Source organism: Bufo gargarizans, chromosome 7 (genome assembly GCF_014858855.1).
Source record: "Bufo gargarizans isolate SCDJY-AF-19 chromosome 7, ASM1485885v1, whole genome shotgun sequence".
Taxonomy (NCBI): domain Eukaryota; kingdom Metazoa; phylum Chordata; class Amphibia; order Anura; family Bufonidae; genus Bufo; species Bufo gargarizans.
The window spans coordinates 111,447,667-111,475,071 of NC_058086.1; the positions used below are offsets into that span (position 1 = coordinate 111,447,667).

The following is a 27,405-nucleotide window of genomic DNA, read 5'->3' on the forward strand; positions in this document are numbered from 1 at the left end:
TTTGCTGACTGCAATACAGGCATGGGCCACCTACAGTCATGTGCATAAGGCCTTGCTTAGAAGAAGCAGTGCTCACATTGGGTGCTGCCTCCTCTTAAAACAGCTGATTTGCAGGGGGGTGTCATACCCTGCCAATCAGATATTGATAGTCTGTCCTGAGGATAGGTCCTCAATATGCACTACCTGCAGAACCCTTTTAAGTCAACTAATGGTTGGTATGAGTTTAGACTAGACAGTATAAATGTGCACTAGATTTTTCATGCAGCAATAGCAACTGTAAAAAATCTAGAGAATGTTAAGACTATGCAATCTGTGTAGACTGTCTAAGTGTTCAACAGCATGAATAAATCTGCCCAAATGTGTACATATACTTTAAAAATTAAATATCATGGCTAATACTCACATAAAAATGTGTTGCAAAAGTACAAATGTTCATTCCACTTTAAATTTTACAAGGAAACGCCTTTCTAATACTGCACATACATGGCACTTTTCCATCTGGAAAGAGTAAACAGCTGTGGACTCTATCCTTAAGTGCCTTGTTATTACAAAATCTCCACACTGACGTGGAAAGAACTGTGAAGAATTTTCCTTATTTTACCTATAGCAATAACTTTTACTTTTTTAAGGATTAATGCCTGAAGTCATGGTGCAGAAAATTTGTATCATTGGGGCAGGTTCTAGTGGTTTGACAGCAATAAAATGCTGTCTAGATGAAAATTTGGAGCCCACCTGCTTTGAAAGCTCTGACGATATTGGAGGCTTATGGAGGTTCAAGGTAAGTGAAACATGAAGGCCATGTTCACACAGTGCAGTAATGGTGCTATTTCTGAATGTTTTTGAAAGTTAAAATCGAGACCAAGACTGGCAAAGTAAAACTAATGTTTCTGAATGCAATAGCACATGAGAAACGTTTTATTATTAGATTATCACAAATTATAATGTATTTCTTCAGGAGAACCCAGAAGATTCAAGAGCCAGCATCTACAAATCTGTTATCATAAATACATCCAAGGAGATGATGTGCTTCAGTGACTACCCCATCCCAGATGACTTTCCTAATTATATGCATAATTCCAAAATTATGGACTATTTCCGAATGTATGCAAATCATTTCAACCTTTTGAAATATATACATTTCAAGGTAAATACATTCACTTTAATTTATACGCAGAATGTACAATATATTATTCAAAGTCCCTTATTTGAGACCCTCGGGATATTATGTGAAAATCTAGAATGGTCTTGTTAGACCAAAAAATCCCTGTAGGGGTCATTAACTAATATTTTAACAAAAAGTATATATGCTTATCTTTATTAATGTCACTATAAGACTTACACACACAAAGACTGATTCAAATTATCAGGATACAGTGAAGTAGTAATAGGCTGTTAATTGTATATGCTAATGACTCTCAGCAATATTGGGATATTCCCTAGTGCCTACAGGGTGCATTTTTTGTGCACATACCGCTACATGCTATAGAGAAACCTCTTATATTCTATATTATCTGGGGTATTTGTGACCGGTCAAAAATCAACAACCTGTGGGTTTGAAGTTGTTGATCTATTATCTATAGGATCGAATAAGTGCAAAGTTCGTCGTGTGTTGCAATACATCAATATGTGCGAGCTCCAACTAAAACTATATCCTATATTTCCTGTTGTAGGATAACATGTATGGCAGTCTGAGTTCCTGGCTCAATTTACTGCTGGGTACTCCCCTGTGATAGATGTTAATGCTGGATGCTCCACTACACAACGATATGCTACTAGCTGTTATCACTGTCCACTCACTAAAACTGCCCTATATTTGATAGAATAGACTCGGTCAAACTCCCTTGCATTCTATAGATCGGTATCAATGTGCCAACATTGTTGCTCCCTTAACTTCAAAAATTGTTCCTGTTTAAAACATCAGCACACTACACTGTTACACCCCTCCCGACATGTTTCGCCACTATGTGGCTTCGTCAGGGGAAGTAGGGAATTCACTTGAATTTATACGCAGAATGTACAATATATGGTACAAATGCACAACACAAAGGTCTGGGAGGCTCTGGGAGACTAAGTAAACAGCACAAGAACAAAGGTCTAGGGGTGCACTACACAAGAACAAAGATCTGGGGAAACACAGCACAAGAACAAAGGTCTGGGGAAACACAACACCATACAAAATAACTAGTGTTGAGTTTGAGTAGAACACTTCACGATGCTCGGATGCGAACACCTGAGCACAATGGATGAACCCCAGGCAACCCCTACTCTGAAGAGGGGAGAGTGTTGGGAATCTAGTATGGCTTTGGAGTCCCTGCTCTGAATCCATATAAAGATATATCCATATATTGAGTCAGTGATTGGGGACACCTCAGTGTATTTAGATCTAATTTCTGAAAAGTTTCTGCTGGGATTTGAACTCCCAACATTGTACATTAGAGGCAAGGACCTTATCCACTCAGCTATAAAGCTGAATGCTAAACTGTGTCAGAAAAACCTCATAGTTGTTTCTGATTTAGTGAGTATTCCTATTCAGCAGAAGACTTATTTTGTATTTTTGTGCAGGTTAACATGTATCTGTATATTGTAGTGGTTAACGTCCTTGCCTCTAATGTATAAGCGTGGGAGTTTGAATCATGGCAGGACATAAAAACATAGGACTGTGGGAGGACAGGATGAAAACAGAGGTCTTGAGGAGCACAGCACAATAGACAAAAACAATGGAGCGCCCGGGTGCTTCCTAGTGAAGCACTCTATAGGTTTTCACCTAAACATAGCATAATGGTTGTGCTTACAAGATTGAGTAACTAAAAGACTTAAGCCTCATTCACACGTCTGTTGTTCTGCTCAAATCCATGAAAAGGTGGTCAGTGATGCCTCAGTCTAGCTGTCCATGTGTCAACCATTTTTCATGGACACTGCCGCTGAAGAAAAGTTTTCAAAGTGTCCCTTCCTAATGTTGAAACATGGATGAAACACGGATAGCATCTGTGGTATTCATGAACCCATAGACTATAATGGGTGTGATGGATCTGTGAACAAAATAGAGCATGCTTTCGTGCTATAACCAAGGACCCACGGACCGTGCTAAAACACAGATGTGCAAATACACACATTAAAGCGAATGGGTACGTGTGCTGTCCGCGGAGAACACGTACAGCAAACCTACGTGGAATACTGACATGTGAATGAGGCCTTATATATGTATTAAGGCCGATTAATTGGCCTGTATTTGTGGGAGGGTCGCCCTGCCCTATATCTGGCACGCACCTTTCTCCAGAGGGGACGGACGGCAGCAGTGTTCCTGTTACAGCCGGCGGCGTCAGCATCTCCTAGGCGACAGTGCGTCACTTCCGGTCGGCGCTTCCTCCTGCAGTCCGGCGTCCTGTTCCTCCTCGTACGGCGCGTGAGTAGCTGCTGCCTCAGCGCAGTATCGGCTCCTTAGTCCGGTCGGTGGGGTCGGTCCCTCTAAGGTATGAGAGGGACATCCCCACACCGGAACGGCAGTCTGGCAGCACGCCCCGCTCCCACGTGACTTGCACGCAGGTAGCAGGAGTCAGCGGGACTCCGTTCGTATATTTGCTGGGGCTATTCGCATTAGGCTCTATCTTTCTGCATTGGGGGAGGCTTGTAAGGGAGTAAGGACGGGGGGAGGGGGGGGGAATGTCAATGAGAAGGCTAGTCTTTGAGGGCGGAGTTTCAATCTGCCTGATTAATCACAGCCTAGCTGTTTTTAACTTTCTGTCAAGGCGAATTTTGTATAATCACCATGACCATTATATGGGGAGTAAAGTCTGGCACGGGCCGCCGTGCTGTCAGTTAGGTAGGGGGTTAATGCCATACAGCGTGTTGGTGATGAGTTCTTGGGGGTAATACCCCCAGTAACAGGCGCCCCTAGACGTAGGCCAGCAGGGGCACGCCAGACCCCTCACATTGTATGGCATTTTATTTTTATTGTTCTGTTTCAGATGGGCAGGTTTCTCATTTGCCTGTCTTCATACACTTTTCGCAATTTGCTTGCTACATAGATAGCTGTGTTTTATTTTGCATATGCACGTCAGCCGTTCAGCCAACTCCGTGAGGACCCCGGCAATCTGACAATCGTGTCTCGTCACCCAGCTTCGGACCACTTGAACGCAGGCGCAAGTGTTCTTAATAAAAAAAAAAAAAAAAAAAAAAAAAAAAAATTCATGCGGATAGGTCTATTTCCACGGTTGGTTCCTTGTGTTCTTCTCATATCAGCATCGTGTCCTGTTTCCGGTAAGGTCCTCCTTCTTTGTCTCCAATTTATTTTCCACTGTCACACGTTTCCTCTTTCTCCGTACCTCAGCTGTCAGGTGGTCACCAGGGTCAGTTACCTTTGCATGATGGTTTCCGCAGTGGCGGTGGTGGTGTCAAGGCACGGGTGGTAGTCAATTTGTTGCTAAACAGTGGTAGTGACGGTCCGTCTTTTTGCTTGTTTTACAGTCACAGAGAGCATGTCAGCTAGGTTGCCGGAAGACAAGTTGGTTAGGGTCCGCGCAGTGATTCACAGTTTCGTCACTGGTAGGGTCACCACCAAAGTGGGACTGCAGTCGTTTTTAGGCATGCAAATTTTGCGCTGCGTGTCATTCCTCAGGGTAGGTTTTCGTAGCCAGGTTGTTACCACTCCTCTCTGCAGCCCCCTGTCAGGATAGTCCAGTGTTCCTGGACAGTCAAGCGCAAGCGGATTTGAGCATGTGGGACCACTTCTTGAGTCATTGGAATGGCGTGTTCATGTTTGTCCCGGCGGTCTCGCACAACTCCCCCGTCATATTCTCCAACAGCGGGGTCAGCACTGGTTTTGCTGCTATTTTTGGCCCCCATTGGCTGAATGGGGCGTGGCCGGAGGAGATTTGCGAGGCCACGGGAATTTCCAGTCAACGGAGGCTGGAAATGGCAGCAGCGCATGTTTGGGGTCAGGCCGTACTGTGGTCTAAATGACCAAGACCTCCCATTCAGGTCCCCCTACCCAGGTCAAATTCTTCCCCCACGTCTCACAAATGGGGTCCGGTCCACGTCTTGCAGGAATTGTCAGGGGCACTGGCCGGTCGCGGCACTAACACCCCACTGTTAGCCTTCGGGACAGCAGCGTTGTCCACCTCCCAGTACATAGTGCATGCGCGTATACTGGCGGTCAATCTAGGTTTTGACCCCTCACGGTGTCAGCGCATTTGTTCAGGATTGGGGCAGCCTCGGCCGCTTCAGGAATCAGGTGCCAGCACACATTATCCATAAGTTAGGCCGGTGGCGCTCGTCTTGTCACAGCCGTTATGTTCCGAACCCCGTTAGCGAGATTTCTTGTGCCTTTCAGAATTGGGCGTTGCAATACGTCAATGAACACGCTTTGTATTTTCATGCTGGGTTTTTGGCCTCTTTCAGGTGTACTCTCGACGGAAGCGGTTATGGCACAACTCAAGCCGCTAGTTCTGTTGGGGCCTACATTAGGGGGTAGGTTCTTTCACACATAGCCCCGACCACAAGTATTAAGGCCGATTAATTGGCCTGTATTTGTGGGAGGGGCGCCCTGCCCTATATCTGGCACGCACCTTTCTCCAGAGGGGACGGACGGCAGCAGTGTTCCCCTCCCAGCCCGCCCTTTTCCTTTCACTCTCCTGCAGGGTATGCCCTCTTTCAGGTGTACTCTCGACGGAAGCGGTTATGGCACAACTCAAGCCGCTAGTTCTGTTGGGGCCTACATTAGGGGGTAGGTTCTTTCACACATAGCCCCGACCACAAATATATATATATATATATATATATAAAAAGAAGGATGTATATATGTATGTATGTACGGTATGTATCTATGTTCCGTGATCACTCAAAAATGCAACCATCGATTTCAACAAAACTTGGTATACATATCCCTTGCTACCTGAAAAAAATCTTGTGGGGGTCTCAGCTCTCTATGACATACCGTTCCTGAAATATTCCCAAAATATGACCTGCATTAGGAAGTACAAGGCTGCAAATATTTCTCTTCATATACCAACTGCCATACACATGGTCACATGTCCCTTATCAGCCAATAGAAGCTCGAAGGCCCTTAGTCTCCACATACACAAAGTTTTACTCCAGGTTTCCATAACAACCCAGCCATTATTTTTCACTGCTGTAGCGTCAGCTTTAGGCTAGGGCTGCATGACACATAGGGCACAACTACACTGATACATGTTTGTATGGGTTTTCTGCAACTGTCGTGTCACAGTCGCAGCATGTCACAGTGCGACACCATAGCCTATAATTATAAAAATTGCTGCGCAACATTTGTACGACAAAATGTTGTGCGACACATGTCGTCATGTAGCCCTAGCCTTAAAGGGGCAGGGCGCTGTGAAAGTCACTGTGGAGGGGGCAGTGGCCACGATTAAATGGGCGGGCACTGTGGAGTTCGCTGTTAAGGGGCAGGGGCCACTATTGAAGGGGCAGCAGCTGTGGGGGTCACTGTTAAAGAGACCGGCACTGTGGAGGTCACTGTTAAGGGCATTCACTGTGGAGGTCACTGCTAAGGGAGCAGGCCGCTGTGGAGGTCACTGTAATTGGGGCGGGCACTGTAGAGGTCACTGTTAAAGGGGCAGGGGCCACTATTAAAGGTGTAGAACTCAGTGAAGGACACTATTAAGTTGGCAGGGGCCACTATTAAAAAGGACCTTTCACCTGGAAAAACATTGTGAACTAAGTATCCTGCCATAAACAGCGGCGCCCAGGTATCTCACTGCACTTACTATTAGCCCTGGGCGCCGCTCCGTTCTCCCGTTATGTCCTCCGGTATGTTCAGGGACTTGGTTATAGTAGGAGGAGACTGCCCTTGTTCTGCTGGGTGTCTCCTCTTCCTAGGCTATAGCGCTGGCCAATTGCAGCGCACAGCTCACAGCCTGGGAGAAAAAAAAACTCCCATGCTGTGATCTCTGCGATGCGATTGGCCAGCGCTACAGCCTAGGAGAAGGAGACGCCCAGCAGAACAAGGGCAGACTCCACCTACTATAACCAAAAGTCCTAAGTCTCCGCCTACTATAACCATGTCCCTGAACATACCGGAGGATATAACGGGAGAACGGAGCGGCACCCAGGGATAATAGTAAGTGCAGTGAGATCCCTGGGTGCTGCTGTATATGCCAGGATACTTAGTTCACAATGTTTTTCCAGGTGAAAGGAGGTCCTCTTTAAAGGGGCAGTTGCTGTGGAGGTCACTGTTAATGGGGTAAGGGCCACTATTAAAAGGGCAGGCTGCTGTGGAGGTCACTGTTAAAAGGGCGGGCACTGTGGAAAATACTGTTAAGGGGGAAGGTGCCACTATTGATAGGGCAGCTGCTGTAGAGGTCACTGTTAAAGGGTCAGGCACTGTGGAGATCACTGTTAAGGGGGGCAGGCCCCTGAGGAGATCACTGTCAATGGAGTTGGGTGCTGTGAAACTCACTGTTAAAGGGGCAGGCTGCAGTGAAGGTCAAGGTTAAGGGGATGGGCTGCTGTAGAGGTCCCATTTTAAGAAGGCTGAGCACTGTGGGGGGGGGGGGTCAGTGTTAAGGGGGCAGGGGCCACTATTAAAGGTGTAGAATGCAGTGAAGGACACTATAAAGTTGGCAGGGGCCACTATTAAATGGGCAGCTGCTGTGGAGGTCAATGTTAATGGGGCAGGGGCCACTATTAAAGGGGCAAGCTGCTGTGAATATCACTGTTAAAGGGTCAGGCACTGTGGCGGTCACTGTTAAGGGGGCGGGCCATTGAGGAGGTCACTGTCAAGGGAGTGGGGTGCTGTGAAACTCACTGTTAAAGGGGTGGGCAGCTGTGAAGGTCAAAGTAAAGGGAATGGGCTGCTGTAGATGTCCCATTTTAAGAAGTCTGGGCACTGTGGGGGGGTCAGTGTTAAGGGGGTTGGGGGGCTGTGGAGTTCACTGTTATGGGGGATACTGTCAATACATTTTAACGACACACACACAAACATTACGTGCTGTCTGCATCCCTATGTCCGTTTCAAGGCATCCTCCAAAAATATAGAACATGTCCTATTCTTGCCCGTTTTATGGACAAGGATTGGACTGTTCTATTATGGCCTGGATTTGGACTGCAATTGGACTGGAGTGGTGCATTTGTGTGTGAGTGTTCTGTATTCTTTTTGCTAGAAGTCATAAAGCAGTTGATGAATGAGGCAAGATGACTTTTCACATACCGTGAAACAAATATGTGGATGAATATTATTATATGAAGCCTATGAGGCAAAACGGAGGGGACGGGAGCCATAGGCTTCCGTGGCCCTTCATGAAATGCCTGCTGCCTGGCGCCCCCTGCAATTTGGCGCCCGGGGCAATGGTCCCCCCGGCCCCCTCCATGCTACGCCACTGCGTCTATGTGTTTCAAGGGCCTATGGCCCCCTTCATCAGGAGAGTATTTACATATAATACCTTATAAAAAACATACTTGTATTTAAGCCCAGTTTGGGCGCGCTACTGCTTGCCCTGATTGATGTGCAGGGACGAGATCTTCCCCTGTTGCGCATCCCACACAGATGCTGGATGCGCTCGTGGTTACTTTGCCGGCAGCAAGTGTAGGACACGGCCGCTGACATCAGCTAATGATGCGCTGATAATCAGAGAGTGATCCGCACCAAGCAAAACATCTCACTTGTACCCAAAAAATTACTTATAGGCGGGCCCCAACCATCAAGAGTATTCTAGCCCCCAGAAAACCCAGGTAGCACAGCATCAATGAAAATAGTTCCAAAATAACAACAACATAAACAGAACTGGAGAATGTTAAGTGCAGATCAAACCGGTGTCTGTGCTGTATAATTATTACCCATAACTAATTAAGTTTTACTTCAAAATACAATGGAATGGTTTTTACCATAAAACATATGATGTGCCACTGATCTGATTGAATGCGGGTGCGGCCTACAGTATGTGGGGGGGACCAGGCAAGCACTACACTGTTGTATGAACCAGCAATGACAATACCAGAAACATGGTCTTTCAAGACATTGCGCTTCCACACCAGATAAAGAGAAGCACCCCATCAAAGTCACCCCAATAGAGCATATACCATTTAATCAAATCGACAAGTTACAAAAATGGGAAGTCTTTTGGATTCACCAACTTGATAACTTAACCCCGCATGGTCTTGATACCTTAACCCCGCATGGTCTGAATTAAATGAACAAAACAATCATATAGCAACACACCAACATCCACCCCTATACATGTATGATAATATACCATATTGTTAGCCCCATAAGAAACACTTTCACCCCCCCCCCAAAAGTGGGGGGAAATGGCAGTGCGTCTTATGGGGCGAATGCTGCCATTTTTACATTGCTAACGCTGATACATCGCACAGCGCAGCGATGTATCAGCGTGGAGGGAGGAGGGGCCGGAGGCCGACAACTGTACTCTTACATCGGGCCCCGCCGCTCACAGCAGTATACATATCTAAACACATCCTTTACCTCCAGTAACTTTAAAGCAGCACTATCCTGTTTGTTTACTCCTTACAATCAACTCCGGTAACAGGCAAAGCGGGCTGCGGCATAGCGTCACTCACTCACGTCACACGCCTGTTCCTCCCACTTTATAAATGAAGCAGGCAGAACAGGCACATGATGTGAGTGAGTGAGTGACGTTACGCCACCGCACGCTCTGCCTGTTACCTAAGCTTGTTTGTAAGTTGTACAACAACAAATCGGATAGCGCTGCTCTAAAGTTACTGGAGGTTAAGGATTAGTGTACGTATACTGCTGTGAGCGTGGGCCCAGTGTATTGGGGGACACTGTAATGGGGGGAGGTCTGTTGATGACACATACAGCACAAGATGCTATACAGTGTCATCCACAGATTCCCCCATAGCAGGGTCATCCACAGATCCCCCCCCCAATAACAGTGTCATCCACAGATCCCCCTCCCTATAACAGTGCCATCTACAGATACCCCTTAGCATGGTCATCCAAAGATACCACTCCCCATAACAGAGTCATCCACAGATCCCCCTCCCCATAATAGTGCCATCTACAGATACCCCTTAGCATGGTCATCCACAGATCCCCCCATAACAGTGTCACCCACAGTTACCATCCATAACAGTGTCGACAGATCCCCTCCATAACAGTGTCATCCACAGACCACCATTAGTTCAAAACCCACCAAAAGCATACCTTTTGGTAAAAATATTTGTTTTCTTATTTTCCTCCTCAAAAACCTTTCGTCTTATGGGCAGGTGCGTTTTATAGGGCGAAAAACATGGTATATTTTTACTATTAATGCTTCTATATATCCACAAGTGTTGCTAAATATAGTATATGGCTCATTAATCTGGATTTACCCCTTTTCAGACACTGGGGATGGGGATACACGGATGCATGCATGTGGGTGCAGGCATGTGCACATGTGGATGCACATACATGCATACATGTGGTCTTGTACATGCAAACCCCCTCAGTAATATATATTTTTTTAACCTCTAATATATGGACCCCACTACTACTACTACTACAACTACTACTACCTTTACCTTCTAAATTGTATATTTTTTTGTCTAAAAATAGGTCACAATTGTTTATTAACTTGTATACCTTTTAATGTCTGTATGATATATACATATGTGTATTTTAAGAAATCATTTTAATAGGCCCCCCCTCTCTCCCTTATTGTTTTTAATCCATTTATCTAGCTATTTATTCATTCATTTATCTCTATCATTGACTCTTCCCATGCATGATTGCATATATATATATATATATATATATATATACACATACTGTATATATATATATATATATATATATATATGTATATATACAGTACAGACCAAAAGTTTGGACACACCTTCTCATTCGAAGAGTTTTCTTTATTTTCATGACTATGAAAAAAATTGTAGATTCACACTGAAGGCATCAAAACTATGAATTAACACATGTGGAATTATATACATAACAAAAAAGTGTGAAACAACTGAAAATATGTCATATGCTAGGTTCTTCAAAGTAGCCACCTTTTGCTTTGATTACTGCTTTGCACACTCTTGGCATTCTCTTGATAAGCTTCAAAAGGTAGTTATCTGAAATGGTTTTCACTTCACAGGTGTGCCCTGTCAGGTTTAATAAGTGAGATTTCTTGCCTTATAAATGGGGTTGGTACCATCAGTTGCGTTGTGGAGAAGTCAGGTGGATACACAGCTGATAGCCCTACTGAATAGACTGTTAGAATTTGTATTATAGCAAGAAAAAAGCAGCTAAGTAAAGAAAAACGAGTGGCCATCATTACTTTAAGAAATGAAGGTCAGTCAGTCCGAAAAATTGGAAAAACTTTGAAAGTGTCCCCAAATGCCCAGTGTCACAAAAACCATCAAGTGCTACAAAGAAACTGGCTCACATGCGGACCGCCCCAGGAAAGGAAGACCAAGAGTCACCTCTGCTGCGGAGGATAAGTTCATCCGAGTCACCAGCCTCAGAAATCGCAGGTTAACAGCAGCTCAGATTAGAGACCAGGTCAATGCCACACAGAGTTCTAGCAGCTTCAAGAGGTAGTCACCTGAAATGGTCTTCCAACAGTCTTGAAGGAGTTCCCAGAGATGCTTAGCACTTGTTGGCCCTTTTGCCTTCACTCTGCGGTCCAGCTCACCCCAAACTATCTCGATTGGGTTCAGGTCCGGGGACTGTGGAGGCCAGGTCATCTGGCGCAGCACCCCATCACTCTCCTTAATGGTCAAATAGCCCTTACACAGCCTGGAGGTGTGTTTGGGGTCATTGTCCTGTTGAAAAATAAATGATGGTCCAACTAAACGCAAACCGGATGGAATAGCATGCCGCTGCAAGATGCTGTGGTAGCCATGCTGGTTCAGTATGCCTTCAATTTTGAATAAATCCCCAACAGTGTCACCAGCAAAGCACCCCCACACCATCACACCTCCTCCTCCATGCTTCACGGTGGGAACCATGCATGTAGAGTCCATCCGTTCACCTTTTCTGCGTCGCACAAAGACACAGTGATTGGAACCAAAGATCTCAAATTTGGACTCATCAGACCAAAGCACAGATTTCCACTGGTCTAATGTCCATCCCTTGTGTTATTTAGCCCAAACAAGTCTCTTCTGCTTGTTGCCTGTCCTTAGCAGTGGTTTCCTAGCAGATATTCTACCCTGAAGGCCTGATTCACACAGTCTCCTCTTAACAGTTGTTCTAGAGATGTGTCTGCTGCTAGAACTCTGTGTGGCATTGACCTGGTCTCTAATCTGAGCTGCTGTTAACCTGCGATTTCTGAGGCTGGTGACTCGGATGAACTTATCCTCCGCAGCAGAGGTGACTCTTGGTCTTCCTTTCCTGGGGCAGTCCGGATGTGAGCCAGTTTCTTTGTAGCGCTTGATGGTTTTTGTGACTGCACTTGGGGACACTTTCACAGTTTCCCCAATTTTTCAGACTGACTGACCTTAATTTCTTAAAGTAATGATGGCCACTCGTTTTTCTTTACTTAGCTACTTTTTTCTTGCCATAATACAAATTCTAGTCTATTCAGTAGGACTATCAGCTGTGTATCCACCTGACTTCTCCACAACGCAACTGATGGTCCCAACCCCATTTATAAGGCAAGAAATCCCACTTATTAAACCTGACAGGGCACACCTGTGAAGTGAAAACCATTTCAGGTGACTCTTGAAGCTCATCAAGAGAATGCCAAGAGTGTGCAAAGCAGTAATCAAAGCAAAAGGTGGCTACTTTGAAGAACCTAGAATATGACATATTCTTAGTTGTTTCACACTTTTTTGTTATGTATATAATTCCACATGTGTTAATTCATATTTTTGATGCCTTCAGTGTGAATGTACAATTTTCATAGTCATGAAAATAAAGAAAACTCTTCAAATGATAAGGTGTGTCCAAACTTTTGGTCTGTACTGTATATATATATATATATACACACACATATCCCTTAGTATTGTATATATATATTGTGGGGATTTGCTCTAGTAGTCAGGTTAGCTGACGCAGTATAGAGGCAAGGAACCAGGTTGTAAATTAAACTTCAGTGTTTTATTCACAGTCAGCAAAACATAACAATCTTGGTGCTTGTTCATACACAGCAAAACAAAACAATGTTCACCTAGAATCCTAGGTGTCGGTTCACACCCGGCTGAATGCTCAGCCACAGAAAAGTTTACTGGCAGGCTTCCAGGTAGCCTGCACGTCTGTTTGCAGTCTTCAGCCTTCATCACAGAGGACTCCACAGCTTCACTGTCAGATGGAGTTAAATCCACACCACCTGATGGTGCTGACTGCTTTATAAGCCTGCCATGATCCGGCCTGGAATGTGGGTAGTAGTCACCCACCCAGCACTTTTGACTACTCCCAGTAAAAGCTGTCCCGGATCAGCTTTACAGCCATACTAAAAAGCTGAAGTGTCAGACTGCAATCTGCAATGACACTTGAGAAAAATCATCTCTTACTGTACCTCACTGAGGCCAGGAACCTCGGTGACACTTACCGACCATCAATGATGGCCCCTTGTTCCTTCCTACAATATATATATATTTTTTTATCCATCTGCCCTTTTATTATTATTTGGACACTAACCCCCCCCCTTTTTTCTATGTACATATATTCTTCCTATATATGGGTGTATATACCCCCTTATCAACTAACATAAGTTTAGTATATACTTTGTCTTTTAAGCAAGTGTCACCTTGCACAATTTTCACATGGGAGTGTGGATTAGATACATTTGCCTATCCCATATATTTTCTTTTTATTGCCAAATATATCTTTCTAATTGCCCCCAGATAAAGGTGACATCCTAGCCCAGTATGTGTGATTGGTCCCAGGCTGCATGCGCTGCCTGCCTAGCAGTCCGGGTACTTTTACAGTGCATAGACAATAAAACTTGCAGAGGTTCTCTTCACCAAGCCGAGCCTGAGCGCTGCGAGAACACTCTGACTTATCAACGCATCATTAGCTGATGTCAGTGGGCGTGTCCTACACTTGCTGCCGGCAAAGTATCCATGAGCGCATCCAGTATATGTCTGGGATGCGCAACAGGGAAAGATCTCATCCCTGCACATCAATCAGGGCAAGCCCGCCCACAACAACGCCCCTCCCCCTGCAGTAGCATGCCCAAACTGAGCTAAAATACAAGTGAGTTTTTTATAATGTATTTTATGTAAATACTGTCCTGATGAAGAGGGCCATATGCCCCTGAAATGCGTAGACCTCTATAAATCTGTGTGATAGCACACTGTCTGTGACATCGTGCCTGACAGTGCCGACAAAGTGGTTCCAGCATTTCAATTTTTTTATCCTGTCTTTACCGACAGCACATGAAGAAGGAGAAAAGGAAGTGGAACAGAGCATATGAAGGAGGAGAAAAAAGTATAGCAGTGCACAAGAAGAAGAGGGGGGAGTAAAGCACATTCAATAGCAGAAAGGGTAGAGAAGATCACATGAAGGAGGAGAGGGTGGGGTAGAGTTCAAGAGGAGGGAAAAGTGCAAGTAGAGCACAGCACAAGAAGAAGGAAAAAGGGATGTGGAGCAGAGCACATGATCCAGCAGAAGCAGAAGTAGATCATAGCCTTACCACTCTTAACATCTTCATACACTCACTCTCACATTAGCTGTCATGATTGTTAGCCTGCAGTAGTTTATAATGCCCGACTATTTTTACATAACAACATTTGACTAATTTCTCAGCGATTACGGTATTACGCCTGGTCGTGTCATGCAGTTATCTATGTATCTATTTATCCGATCTATAGAACTTTCCATCTACTATATCTATCCTTCCATCCACTTTATCTATCTAACACAGTGTGAAAAATGGTTGTAATATGTAATAGCTATATGGTTGTATTAACGGCTTATAGCGCCCGACAATTTTTACATACAAGTATAATTTTATTTCACAACGATTATCGCACCACTACATACCATGCATTTATTTGGACCGTATATTATTTTTGTTATTTATACAATAATTTATAATATTTAAATTGTTTTTAGATGTCAGCTTGCCAAGATACTTTATGGGGCGATTATATCATCCCCAGTTTATCGCCATATTACCCTTCTTTTTTACAATTTTTAACATGCCTGTTTTAAATTCTTTATTGATCTAATATAACACCCAACCATTGACTAATTTCTCTGCGATTATTACACCTGGGCGTGTCATGCATTTATCTATGTATCTATCGATCCTATCTATAGAACTTTGCAGCTACTGTATCTATCAATATAACTTATTTACTGAGTTTGAAATTCTTAATATTTAGAGCATAATGTTATCGCTTTAACCCCTTAAGGACTCAGCCCTATTTCACCTTAAGGACTTGGCCATTTTTTGCAAATCTGACCAGTGTCACTTTAAGTGCTGATAACTTTAAAACACTTCGACATATCCAGGCCATTCTGAGACTGTTTTTTCATCACATATGGTACTTCATGACACTGGTAAAATGAAGTAAAAAAATATATTATTTTTTGCATAAAAAATACCAAATTTACCAAAAATTTGGAAAAATTAGCAAATTTCTAAATTTCAGTTTCTCTAATTCTGTAATACATATTAATACCCCCAAAAATTGTGATGACTTTACATTTCCCATATGTCTACTTCATGTTTGAATTATTTTGGGAATTATATTTTATTTTTTGGGGATGTTACAAGGCTTAGAAGTTTAGAAGCAAATCTTGAAATTTTTCAGAAATTTACAAAAACCCAATTTTTAGGGACCACAACAGGTCTGAAGTCACTTTGCGAGGCTTACCAAATAGAAACCGCCCAAAAATGACCCCATTCTATAAACTACACCCCTCAAGGTATTCAAAACGGATTTTACAAACTTCGTTTACCCTTTAGGTGTTGCACAAGAGTTATTGGCAAATGGGGATGAAATTTGAGAATTTAATTTTTTTGCCTAATTTTCCATTTTAACCCATTTTTTCCACTAACAAAGCAAGAGTTAACAGCCAAACAAGACTGTATCTTTATTGCCCTGACTCTGCACCCCATATGTGGCTGTAAACTACTGTATGGGCACACAGTAGGGCGTAGAGGGAAAGGTGCGCCATACGGTTTTTGGAAGCCAGATTTTGCTGGACTGGTTTTTGGACACCATGTCCCATTTGAAGCCCCCCTGATGCACCCCTAGAGTAGAAACTCCAAAAAGTGACCCCCATCTAAGAAACTACACCCCTCAAGGTATTCACAACTTATTTTACAAAATGTGTTAACTCTTTAAGTGTTGCACAAGATTTAATGGAAAATAGAGATACAATTTCAAAATGTAACTTTTTTGGCAGATTTTCCATTTTAATATTTTTTTGCCAGTTACAAAGCAAGGGTTAACAGCCAAAAAAACCTCAATATTTATGGCCCTGATTCTGTAGTTTACAGAAACACCCCATATGTGGTTTTAAACCGCTGTACGGGCACACAGCAGGGCGCAGAAAGAAAGGAATGCCATACTTTTTTGGAAGGCAGATTTTGCTGGACTGTTTTTTTTTTACACCATGTCCATTTGAAGCCCCCCTGATGCACCCCTAGAGTAGAAACTCAAAAAAATTTACCCCATTTTAGAAACTACGTGATAGGGTGGCAGTTTTGTTGGTGCTAGTTTAGGGTACATATAATTTTTGGTTGCTCTATATTAGCTTGTTTGGCACGATTTTTTTTTGTTAATTACAACCTTCATCTGACAGGTTAGATCATGTGGTACTTTTATAGAGCAGGTTGTCACGGACGCGGCGATACCTAATATGTATACAATTTTTTTTATTTATGTAAGTTTTACACAATGATTTCATTGTTAAAACAAAAAAAAATGTTTTAGTGTCTCCATAGTCTAAGAGCCATAGTTTTTTTCAGTTTTTGTGCGATTATCTTAAGTAGGGTCTAATTTCGAATTCAACGGTTTTTATTGAGATTTTCAATTCCAAGTGTAAGCAAGCAAAGCATTGCATAGATACAGTGCATAAATATATTGAAGTGGACGCAGCCACCTAGGATACAAGTCATTACATTTAGCCAGAAGATCAAGCCAATAGTACTGTCAGAATACAATCATTAGAATGCACATCAAACACTATAACAGTGAGTAACAAGTGCCAAACATAAATCCGTCTACACATAAGGCTAGGTTGCAGGAGGGACCTCTAAAAGGAATGCTCAAGGAAGACACCAGTATCCATCTCCCCCATGGTGTTATATCCTTGATGACTGTCTACCTGGAGAATTTCGGGTGAGCTATCCATGGATTCCAGGTGCGTATATACTTCATAGGAGAAAGCACAGAAGGCGAAACCAACCTCTCATATCTGCAAGTATTATTCAGCTCAGCAATCACCTCCGCAACAACCGGGGGCTTTATCTCCTTCCAATGGTGGGTGATAACCAATTTGGCACTGAGTAAAACGTGCCCTACCACTGGTCTATATGATGGGCAGATTTGCTGAATGCCCAAAAACAAGAGAGCAATTCCTGGAGATGGGGGGTTGTGCTGGCCAGATATTTCACCTAGCAACGTAAATTCCTGTTTCCAGTAATCAGTGATAACTGGGCATGCCCACAGGACGTGGAATAGGGAGCCAACGCTTCCACACCCCCTCCAGCACATAGGAGAAGATGTAGGATAAATAACATGCAATCTCTCAGGTGTATAATACCAGTTTAGAAGCGTTTTAACCCCAGCTTCATAATGTGTGACACACTTGAAGTTAGAGGCCAAAAAGCCTATAGCAGAGGACCAGTCAGCCGTGGAATATGAACTGCCCAACACACTTTCCCACCTCTTGAATGATTTGGATTTGGCAAACTCAGACTTATCCCCCATGTAGTCATAAATACGCCCCGTCGCCCCCTTTTTCAGCAAATTTTGAAAGCAGTAGAGTTGGAGGATCCCCTTGTGTGTAGAAGGGGGTTTGGAGATAATTGACGACAAGAGGTGTTTAACCCTAAGATAATTAAATATTTCGCCTGTTGGAAGCTGAAACGCCTGTTGGACCGTAGCAAACGGAATAACCCCTGTAGAGCCAATGAGTTGGGAGACCTTCTCAATTCCTTGGTCCTGCCACTTCCGAAGATTTATATCTCTCAAGATCCACTCTAGGGAGCAGACATCAAAGTGGGAGAATAGGGTATCCGTAGAATCTGCATACGAACTGTGAAAATATAACCAAATTCTCCCCACATGTCTCATGGTTTGTAGGGGAACATCAGGGACCTTCCTGCTCCACAATATGCTAATCAACCAGTCCTTCAAGGAACCCTCTTTAATCGAGTGGGATTCTATTTGATGCCAGGCTTTGTTACAACCTATATCCCACCATTCCCTGGCCAGCGACAGGCCAATGGCTCTGTGGTAGTCGCTAATGCAAGGCAAACCTAGTCCTCCTGCTTTTTTCCGTAAGAAGAGATGCTTTTGCGCAACCCGGGGCTTAGATGATTTCCAAACATATTTGGACAATGCTGCCTGCGCTTTTTGGAAGAACAGATCAGGGACTGGGATAGGAAGGGCCCTAAACACGTATATCAATTTGGGTAATGTCATCATCTGAAACGCTGCCACTCTACCAACCCAGGACACTTCCCTCATGGAATATTGGGTGAAGTCAGTTGCCATGGTTTCGAGAAGAGGTTCATAATTTAATTTGTACAACTGCGTACTGGGGTACGTCAACTTAATTCCCAAGTACGGAAGCTCCATATCCTGCCAATCTAGGGTAAAACGGGACCGTAACATTCTATCCTCTTCTCGGGGAATATTAAGCAATAGGGCCTGGGATTTGGAATTGTTAATTTTATAATACGAGAGGGTACCAAATTGTGTTATCAAATCTAAAGCCGAGTCCAATGACTGAAGGGGGCTTTGAGAGAGTAAGGATAATGTCGTCGGCATATAGCGATATCCTGTGGTCCCTCCCTCCAATAACTACCCCTTGAATGCTAGGTGTTCGTCGGATATGTTGGGCTAAAGGCTCAAGAGCCAATATGAAAAGGAGGGGTGATAAAGGGCACCCCTGACGCGAGCCGTTAGTAATCTGGAAAGGAGCAGATACTACCCCATTAACCCATACGCTAGCTGAGGGGGAGGCATACAAGCTATAGAAGGCGTTTAAAATGCTGCCCTTAAATCCCATCTTACCAAGGACTGAGAATGCGAATGACCAGTGAAGACGGTCAAACGCCTTCTCGGCGTCTAGGGTCACTGCCACCATAGAGAGGCTATTCCGTTCAACATGTTCAAATAAATCAATCAGTCGTCTGGTGTTGTCTGACGACAACCGGCCTTTAACAAACCCCGTCTGGTCATCTTTGATTAAAGAAGGAAGCATAGCTGACAACCTACTAGCTATCAATTTGGCAAAAATTTTGATGTCTGAATTCAACAGCGAAATCGGCCTAAAATTTTGTGGTACCTCTGGGGGTTTACCTGGTTTTGGCAAGGTGACTATAAGGGCCGCGAGCATTTCTGGTGGGAACGGGGTATCTGCCAGAGCCTTATTAAAAACATCCAAGAGATATGGGGACAATGAAGGACAGAAATGCTTATAATATTCATTAGATAACCCGTCCGGCCTGGGGATTTGCCTGATGGAAGAGTAGCAATAAGTTTCTGGAGTTCAATGGGCGTAGGGGGGGGGCATTCAATGAATGAAGTTGGTCCTGAGATAGAGTGGGCAGCTCAGATTGGGACAGGAAGTTTTCCACTAATTCAGAGTAGTTCTGAGGTAGGTCAATTCCGTCTTTGAGGTTGTAGAGGCTCTGATAATAGGTACGGAACTGTTCTGCAATATCCCTAGGGTCTAACAATTTGGCTTTAGAGGACGGGTGGACAAGGAAGGGGATTTTTGATTTAGTTTGCTGAGCCTTAAGTTTGTTGGCCAATAGCTTACCCGCCCTGTTTCCCTGAGCATAATATTTCGCTTTAGACCAAAGCATGGATTTAGAGTAATTTTGGGACAGTAGACTGCATAATTTGTCTCTCTCCGTTTTCAGAAGGGCAGTTATCTGAGCTGTAGGGGATACCTTATTTTGGGTCTCGAGGTCCGCAATGGATTGGAGCAACCGAGAAGCCTCCTTCTCTCTGACCTTCCTTAGTTTACACTTCAACCTAATCAGGGATCCTCTTATGAACGCCTTATGGGTCTGCCACAAAACATACTTATCCTCGACAGAACCATCATTAAAGGTAAAGAACTCTTTCAGTTCAGCGGAAATCTCTTTAGCTGTATCGGGGTTGGAAAATAAAAACGTATCATTACGCCAGATAGGGGCAGGAGGGAATTGATATAAATCTTCCAGAGATAGTGTAATTGGGGCATGGTCTGACCATTGTATAAGACCAATATCCGAAGATATTGTATGTAGCAAGGTAGCTTGATCAACAAAAAACATGTCAATACGTGAGTAAGAGAGATGAGGGGCAGAGAAGAAGGTGTAGTCTCTCTCTCCACTGTGTTGAGCCCTCCACACATCAACGAGGCCCTCTGTTCTCAACAAAGAAGCAGCATCACCCCCCATACGCCGGTTAAGGCTAGTGGAGTCCAACGACCGATCCATCACCATGTTAAAATCCCCACAGATAATCACCTTCCCCTGTTTCAAGCGAGTCAACTGTTTCAGTATTTTCCGCAGAAAGGAGATTTGGTGATCATTAGGTGCATACACATTGACTATGGTGTAGGTGATGTTGTTGATGGAACATACCAGAATGATGTATCGGCCGCCCGGGTCCACTTTTGAGGACAAGGTAGTAAACGCCACTGAATTCCTGACAGCTATGAATACCCCTCTAGACTTCTTGCTAAAATGAGAATGGAATACATGAGGAAAGAAACGGTTATGCATACGTTTAGCATCTTCCTGAAGTAAGTGAGTTTCTTGAATGCAGATGAGGTCCGCTCTAGCTTTAGTCGCCTCCCGCCACACATATGTTCTCTTTTGCGGACAATTAAGTCCTTTAGCATTCAAAGACAAGATTTTAAGACCCATTAGAGTGGGGGGAGGAGCCAAAGTGTGTGCGGATAGACAGGCAACCAAATATCAGCAAGTCAACTTTGTTAACAACAGACAACGTCTAACAATATGCAGGATTTACGAAACTCTGAGCAATATGTCAGAGCAGCAGATAAATGGGGAGTCAAGGTAAATGGGAGTAAGGACAAAGACAGAGAAAAGTAGTACGACTCCAGACGGTAAAACACACCTGTATGGCATAGGTGGCGTAAGTCCACTAGTAAGGCTGAGAGGAGTATTGAATGTGTAAGTATATAATATATGACATAATCTGCACCTAGATAAAAAGGTTAAACATCAAACCCCATAAGAAGAAGGTGAACACAGCAAGAATAACTCCACTCCACCAGACCGCTGATAAACCAACGTCAGCTAACTATGGCGTCTCCTGCAACACCAATTCAAAATTGTGGCGGTCTCATTGAAGGCATCAGCCGACTGGAGCTCCAATCGCAGCTATCTGATCATCTCTTCTTCGGTTCCCTCTTTTTTCCATTTGAAGAGGAATGTCCCACATTAGAAGCAATTCACGTCCATCCGAGACCGATTTCACCACATGTGTTTTCCCGTCTTTCTGGATTAGCAGCTTTTGTGGGTAGCCCCATTTATACTGGATGTCATTATCCCTAAGGGCAAGAGTAATCGGTTGTAGCTCCCTTCTTTGCCTCAAGGTCGTCATGGAGAGGTCCGCAAAAAGTCTGACAGTTTGGAATGGAGCAGGGAGTTTGTCACAGTTCCTAGCCGCCATCATTAGGGCCTCTTTAGTGTGAAAGAAGTGGATTCTAGCAAGTGTGTCCCTTGGTATATCCGCACCTAGGTGCGATGGTTTCGGGATTCTATGAGCCCTGTCTATTATCATGTCAGGGACAGGGATTTTAGGCAGCAGTGTCTTGATGAGGCTTTTAAGGTATGGCTGCAAGTCTCGGGGTGCTATGTCTTCAGGGATGCCCCTAAACTTAACATTATTCCTTCTGGAACGATCCTCCAGATCTGCTAGCTTGCTTTTAACGGTTTCCAGCTCATCCGCCATATCGTTGTGAGCGTCAATAATACTGTTTTGCGACATGGCAAAATCTGCCATTTTGTTCTCCACATGCTGGATCTTATCTGTATTATCTTTGACTTTAGCCGCCAGAGGGTTAATTAACCCAGCCATATCTGAGCGCATGGATTGATGTAGCGCCAGCAACATGTTTTTAATGGATTCCTCACAGAGTGGCCTGTCTGAGGTACGGTAGGCGACAATGGGTATTGTAGCAAGAGGCTCCACTGTTTGAGCCCAGGGTCCCTCACTGACCTTAGAGGAGCATTCAGTGTCCAGGCGCGGCCTCTGCTTCTGAGGGCTGCCGGAGGGTGAAACCTCAATCCGGTTCGCAGCGGCGCCATTATGTGCCTCCATGGTCCCCGGTGTCCCTAAATCGCTCGGAGTTGGTGGGAGCGAGGGGAACTCAGCCTCCGTCAGGGAAAAGGCATCGGGCTCCAGCGAGGGTGACGGAGATCTAGAAGCGCTCCTTGGCGATGCGCTGTCCCGAGGAGACGATGCGCGGGTTCCGGCGCGGGTGCCTGCGCCATCTTTGGCCGGGCCTCATTCAAAGAAACTGTCCAGATTACCGCTGAGCAGTCTAGGGAGCTGCCTTTTTGACTTCCCCATAGCTTCCTGGATGTTGTCCAGCTTATTTGCCGGCGAGGATGTGGAGGTAACAGCGGTTGTAGCTTTAGGGAGCTGCTTTGTAGTCGCTGAGGTGCAGGAGCTGTTCGTTCAAGCGGCCATTCCTCTCAGCAGCCAAGCCACGCCCCCAAGTAGGGTCTAATTTTTTGCGGGATGAGATGACTGTTTGATTGGCACTATTTTGGGGTGCATATGACTTTTTTATCACTTGCTATTACACTTTTTGTGACGTAAGATGACAAAAAATTGCTTTTTTTACTTTGCTTTTATTTTTATTTTTTTGCGGTGGTCACCTGAGGGGTTAGGTCATGTGATATTTTTATTTTTTGATCACTTTTATTACCTTTTTTGGGAAGTAAGGTGGGCAAAATTTAAATTTCCTCATAGTTTTTATTTTTTTATTTTTATGGCGTTCACCGTGCGGGGGAAGTAACATGACCGTTTTATAGATCAGGTCGTTACGGACGCGGCGATACCTAATATGTGTAGTGTATTTTATTTATTAAATTTTTATTCAGTGATAAAATGTGTTTTTTTATCTTAACTTATTTCACTTCTTTTTTACATTTTTTTGACCCAGACCCACTTGGTTCTTGAAGATCGGGTGGGTCTGATGTCTGTATAATACAGTACAGTACACTATATAGTGTATTGTACTGTATTTTACTTACACTTTGTCTGAACAGATCTATGCCTTTAGCACAGATCTGTTCAGCACCATGGACAGCAGGATGCCTGAGAAGGCGTCCTGTTGCCATGGGAACCTTCCCCGTCGCTCAGTTGTGGCCACAACTTTGCAGACGGGGAAGGATAAGGAGGGGGGCTGTCTGGGGGCTCTCTCCATCGGGGGGCTGCAAAGGCACAGCAGCCCCCCGATGGGAAAGGAAGGGAGCTCCCTGAGCTGTTAACCTTTTCCATACAGCGGTCTGTACGGACCGCGGTATGGAAAGGGTTAAACGGCTGACATCGCGGCACAGATGTCAGCCGTTTATACCAGGGTGTCAGCAATGTGCTGACACCCTGGTATACCCATAGGCCACCAACGATTATTCAAGTGGAGGCGGGCGGGGGATCGCGATCCCGCCTGCCGCACCGCCCGCACTGCCTGCAACACCCCCCTGCACCACCCGCCCACATAAATCATTCAGGAGTGCAGGGGGGGTGAATAAAACTTCATTTGGGGCATTTTTAAGTTTGATCCCGGCGGTCAGAGACCGCGGGGATCAGAATCGGCAGAAAACGCAGCAAACCGCAGGTCTGAATTGACCTGCGGTTTGTTGCAATTGCCGATACAGGGCGTTGTGACAGGATGCCGGCTGAATTATTTCAGCCGGCATCCTGTTCGGATTAACCCCCGCAGCGCCGCAATCTCATTTTAAACTCATGACGTACTGGTACGTCATGGGTCCTTAAGGACTCGGGAAATATGCCGTACCGGTACGTCATGCGTCCCTTAGGGGTTAAAATCTTAGCAAAAAAAAAAAAGAAAACACAAAATTTTGTTCCGTTAACAAAATGTTCACTTAAACTAGTCGTCATCATTGTATGTTGTTTTTTGCGTTCAATAATAGGGCTATACGCTACGCCATTGTGGCGGTTCCTGACAATCATGACAACTAGTTTAAGTAAATTACCGGCGATGCACTCCGCGTTGCTCTGTGAAAGCATTAGCGATAGTGTTCAAAAATGTTTCGGCGCAAAATTTATCTCTAGAATATATATTTGAAAAAACTGAGTCAAACGTCTCGCCACCATCTAAGCGCGGTTGGATATAATCACCCGGCTCGGCGGCCTGTAAAACTCTATCTAGCAAAGATTGTATAGCCGCGTGTATAGCATCAAGAGCGTCGACAAATAAATGAATGGCTTTGAGGTTCGCGAATCTAAAATGTTCAAAAAAAGTTGCGCTGTTGATGGAATACACGTTCTAGATAAATGGTTCCAACGTTGTGGGGTTCAGGGGGTTCGTCTGTGACGACTGTGTTACCGGGCATTTCATCAGATTGCAAGTCGCTGCCTCGAGAACGATTTGTTTGGTCATTTGAACGCCTGTTCATTTGTGCGCTGTTTGGCTGAATGTGCGCTGCTTGCAATACCTGAGGCTGCTGTGGTGTTTGTTCGGCGTTCAGACAAGCCATTGCAACAGTCTTGTTATGCAGGCGTCGTCTTTTAAACCTATTTTAACCGCAAAGTAAATTTTTATAGCCCGTTTTAACTTTCTAGCTCTAACGCTTACAGATGTTTTTGCACTTTTAAAAGGCCGTCCCCCGCCAACCATGTCTAGTCAGTACCTGCCTAACATCTCTTTTTCAATAGCCTCAAGGTGAGTTATCAGTCTACCGTATTTGCCGCATGTAGCGTGTATTTTTAGCGCAGTAATTTTGTTGGGTGTGTTAAACGCTAAAGAGAAAAGTCTTTAAGGCAACATTCTAAATACCTCGCTACGCGTAACATTTTGTCGTTGCATATTGAGAGAGGGCTCAATGCGTCGTACGTATTCTCGTCCCAACAAATGCAAGAACAAGCATGAGGTGCATGTGCCTGTTAGTCGTCGTGCGTCTGCCCTAGGTCCTTCTGTTGTATGTCATAGAGCGAATCTGGCATCTCAAATGTGATGCACCTTTTAAAAGACATTGCACCTTGTGTGTCGAACGCCGGCGATGTCGCAAAAAATCTAACATAATTTATTACGCATGTTGGCTCACCACTCTGCGGAACCGGCTGTGGGGTTGTTAGAATTTCGGAAATCGGCGTTAACAGTTCAGGCTGCTTTGTGCTTTTTCGTCGTTTCTCTTTAACAGAACAAAATTTGGCGCTTTCTTTTCGTTTGGCTAAAATTTAAAAGAGATACCAATAAGCTCTAACTATTAAGAATTTCAAACATAGTAATTAAGTTATAAAGATAGATAGATAGATACAGTAGCTGGAAAGTTCTATAGATAGGATAGAGAAATGCACAGATAAATGCATGACACACCCAGGCGTAATAAATCACAGAGAAATTAGTCAAATGTTGCGTGTTATGTTGCATCAATAAAGAATTTAAAACAGGCATGCTAAAAATAGTAAAAAAGAACGGTAATATGGCGATAAACCGGGGATGATATAATCACCCCATAAAGTATCTTGGCAAGCTGAAATCTAAAAATAATTTGAATATTGTAAATTATTGTATAAATAACAAAAATAATATACGGTCCAAATAAATGCATGGTATGTAGTGGTGCGATAATCGTTGTGAAATAACAAAATTATACATGACAATTAGACAATACACTGGCTGCAGGGCAGGCCAGCACCTCCAAGGGGTAAAGGGCAAGCTCAGGCCATGTGCCCAATTTGGAGACCCAGAAGTCAGTTAGTTCATGAAGGCGTATGCACCCCACCATGTCGCATGTCCCCGTGATGTTCACAATCCAATTTGATATCTGCTCTATCAACTTTCGATGTTCTTTTATGCACCTACCATGGTAATCACGGGTGGTGGGGAATCAGGGTTCCAGACTGGAGAGGGAGCATGAGAAAGAGAGACCACATCCAAGGGAGGATTCATTTTTTCAAATTTAAAATGATAGAGTTGAAATATGGGAGTAATTATTAAAGTGTAAAAGTGTGAAAACTTTTCAAAGTTTAAGCATTGAATTATAGGATGTGGCGCACATAAATTACTGAATAATATATTAAATTTTATTTCCTGTTACCTATGCATAGCAGGTGTTTATTCACATCTAAAATTGTATAATGTCAACCCAAGAATAGAAAAATTATTGAAATTTATTAAGCTGTCAACAGGGGCGGACTGAGAACCCTCAGGGCCCCCGGGCAAAAAAAATCAAGGACCCTCTTCCAGGCCCCACCCATGTTCCACCTTCAGCCATGCCCATGTCCCGCCTCCAGCCATGCCCATATCCCGCCTCCAGCCACGTCTCCAGCTCACTGATACCTAGGCCAAGTTGGCTCCTACCTTAATAACGGTTGGTGGCTGTCAGGCTGTGGCTTGCTGATTGGCAGGCTCTGGGCTTGCTGGCGGCTGTGGGCTCGCTGGTTGGCAGGCTGTGGGCTTGCTGTCTGTAGGCCTGTGGCTGGCTGGCTCTGGGCCTGGCTGGCTCTGACTGGGCCTGAGGCCTGGCTGGCTCTGGGGCTGACTGGCTCTGGGGCTGGGGCTGGCTATAATTAAAAATATAAGTACCTAATTAACAATAAAATATAAACATCATGGGTATCACCCTGACCGAAAATGCCCATATTAAAAAAAATTGGAACTTGGTCTAGGGTCTTCACTCACAGAGGTCAGCAGGGAGACCATGACCGGTCTGTGGGCTATATAGCCCCATATACAGCAAATCATGATGCCTTGTGTGTTCTTAGGCGGCCGTGGCCTAAGAAGAACACATCACAAGGCATCATGACATGCTGTATGGGGCTGTATAGCCTACAGACCGGTCATGGTCTTTTGCGGCCCCATTGAAATGAATGGGTCTGTACCCGTTCCGCAAAATTGCAGAACGGGTATGGATCCGTTCATACGGCCGTCTGAATGGACCCTTAAATGCAGGCAGTGGCCTAGGTAGCAGAAATGAAAATGTACCAAGGGCAGGCACAGCAGCATCCAACTAAGTGGCCTAGAGCTCATCTTCTCTGAGAAGATGAGCGCTAGGCCACTTAGTTGGATGCTGCTGTGCCTGCCCTTGGTACATTTTAATTATGGCTGCAGCCTGCTAGCTAGGCCCCCCT

General features: G+C 44.4%; 1 protein-coding gene across 1 annotated transcript in view; it reads left to right on the forward strand.

Annotated features, from left to right (window-relative positions):
- Positions 1 to 513: 513 nt before the first annotated feature.
- LOC122943181 (flavin-containing monooxygenase 5-like) overlaps positions 514 to 27,405 on the forward strand; it is a 340,975-nt gene continuing 314,083 nt past the window's right edge. Inside the window, exons 1-2 of the mRNA XM_044300713.1 lie at positions 514 to 778; positions 956 to 1,144. Coding sequence (XP_044156648.1) covers positions 635 to 778; positions 956 to 1,144 — 333 coding nt within the window. The 5' untranslated portion in view covers positions 514 to 634. The remainder of the gene's footprint in view (positions 779 to 955; positions 1,145 to 27,405) is intronic.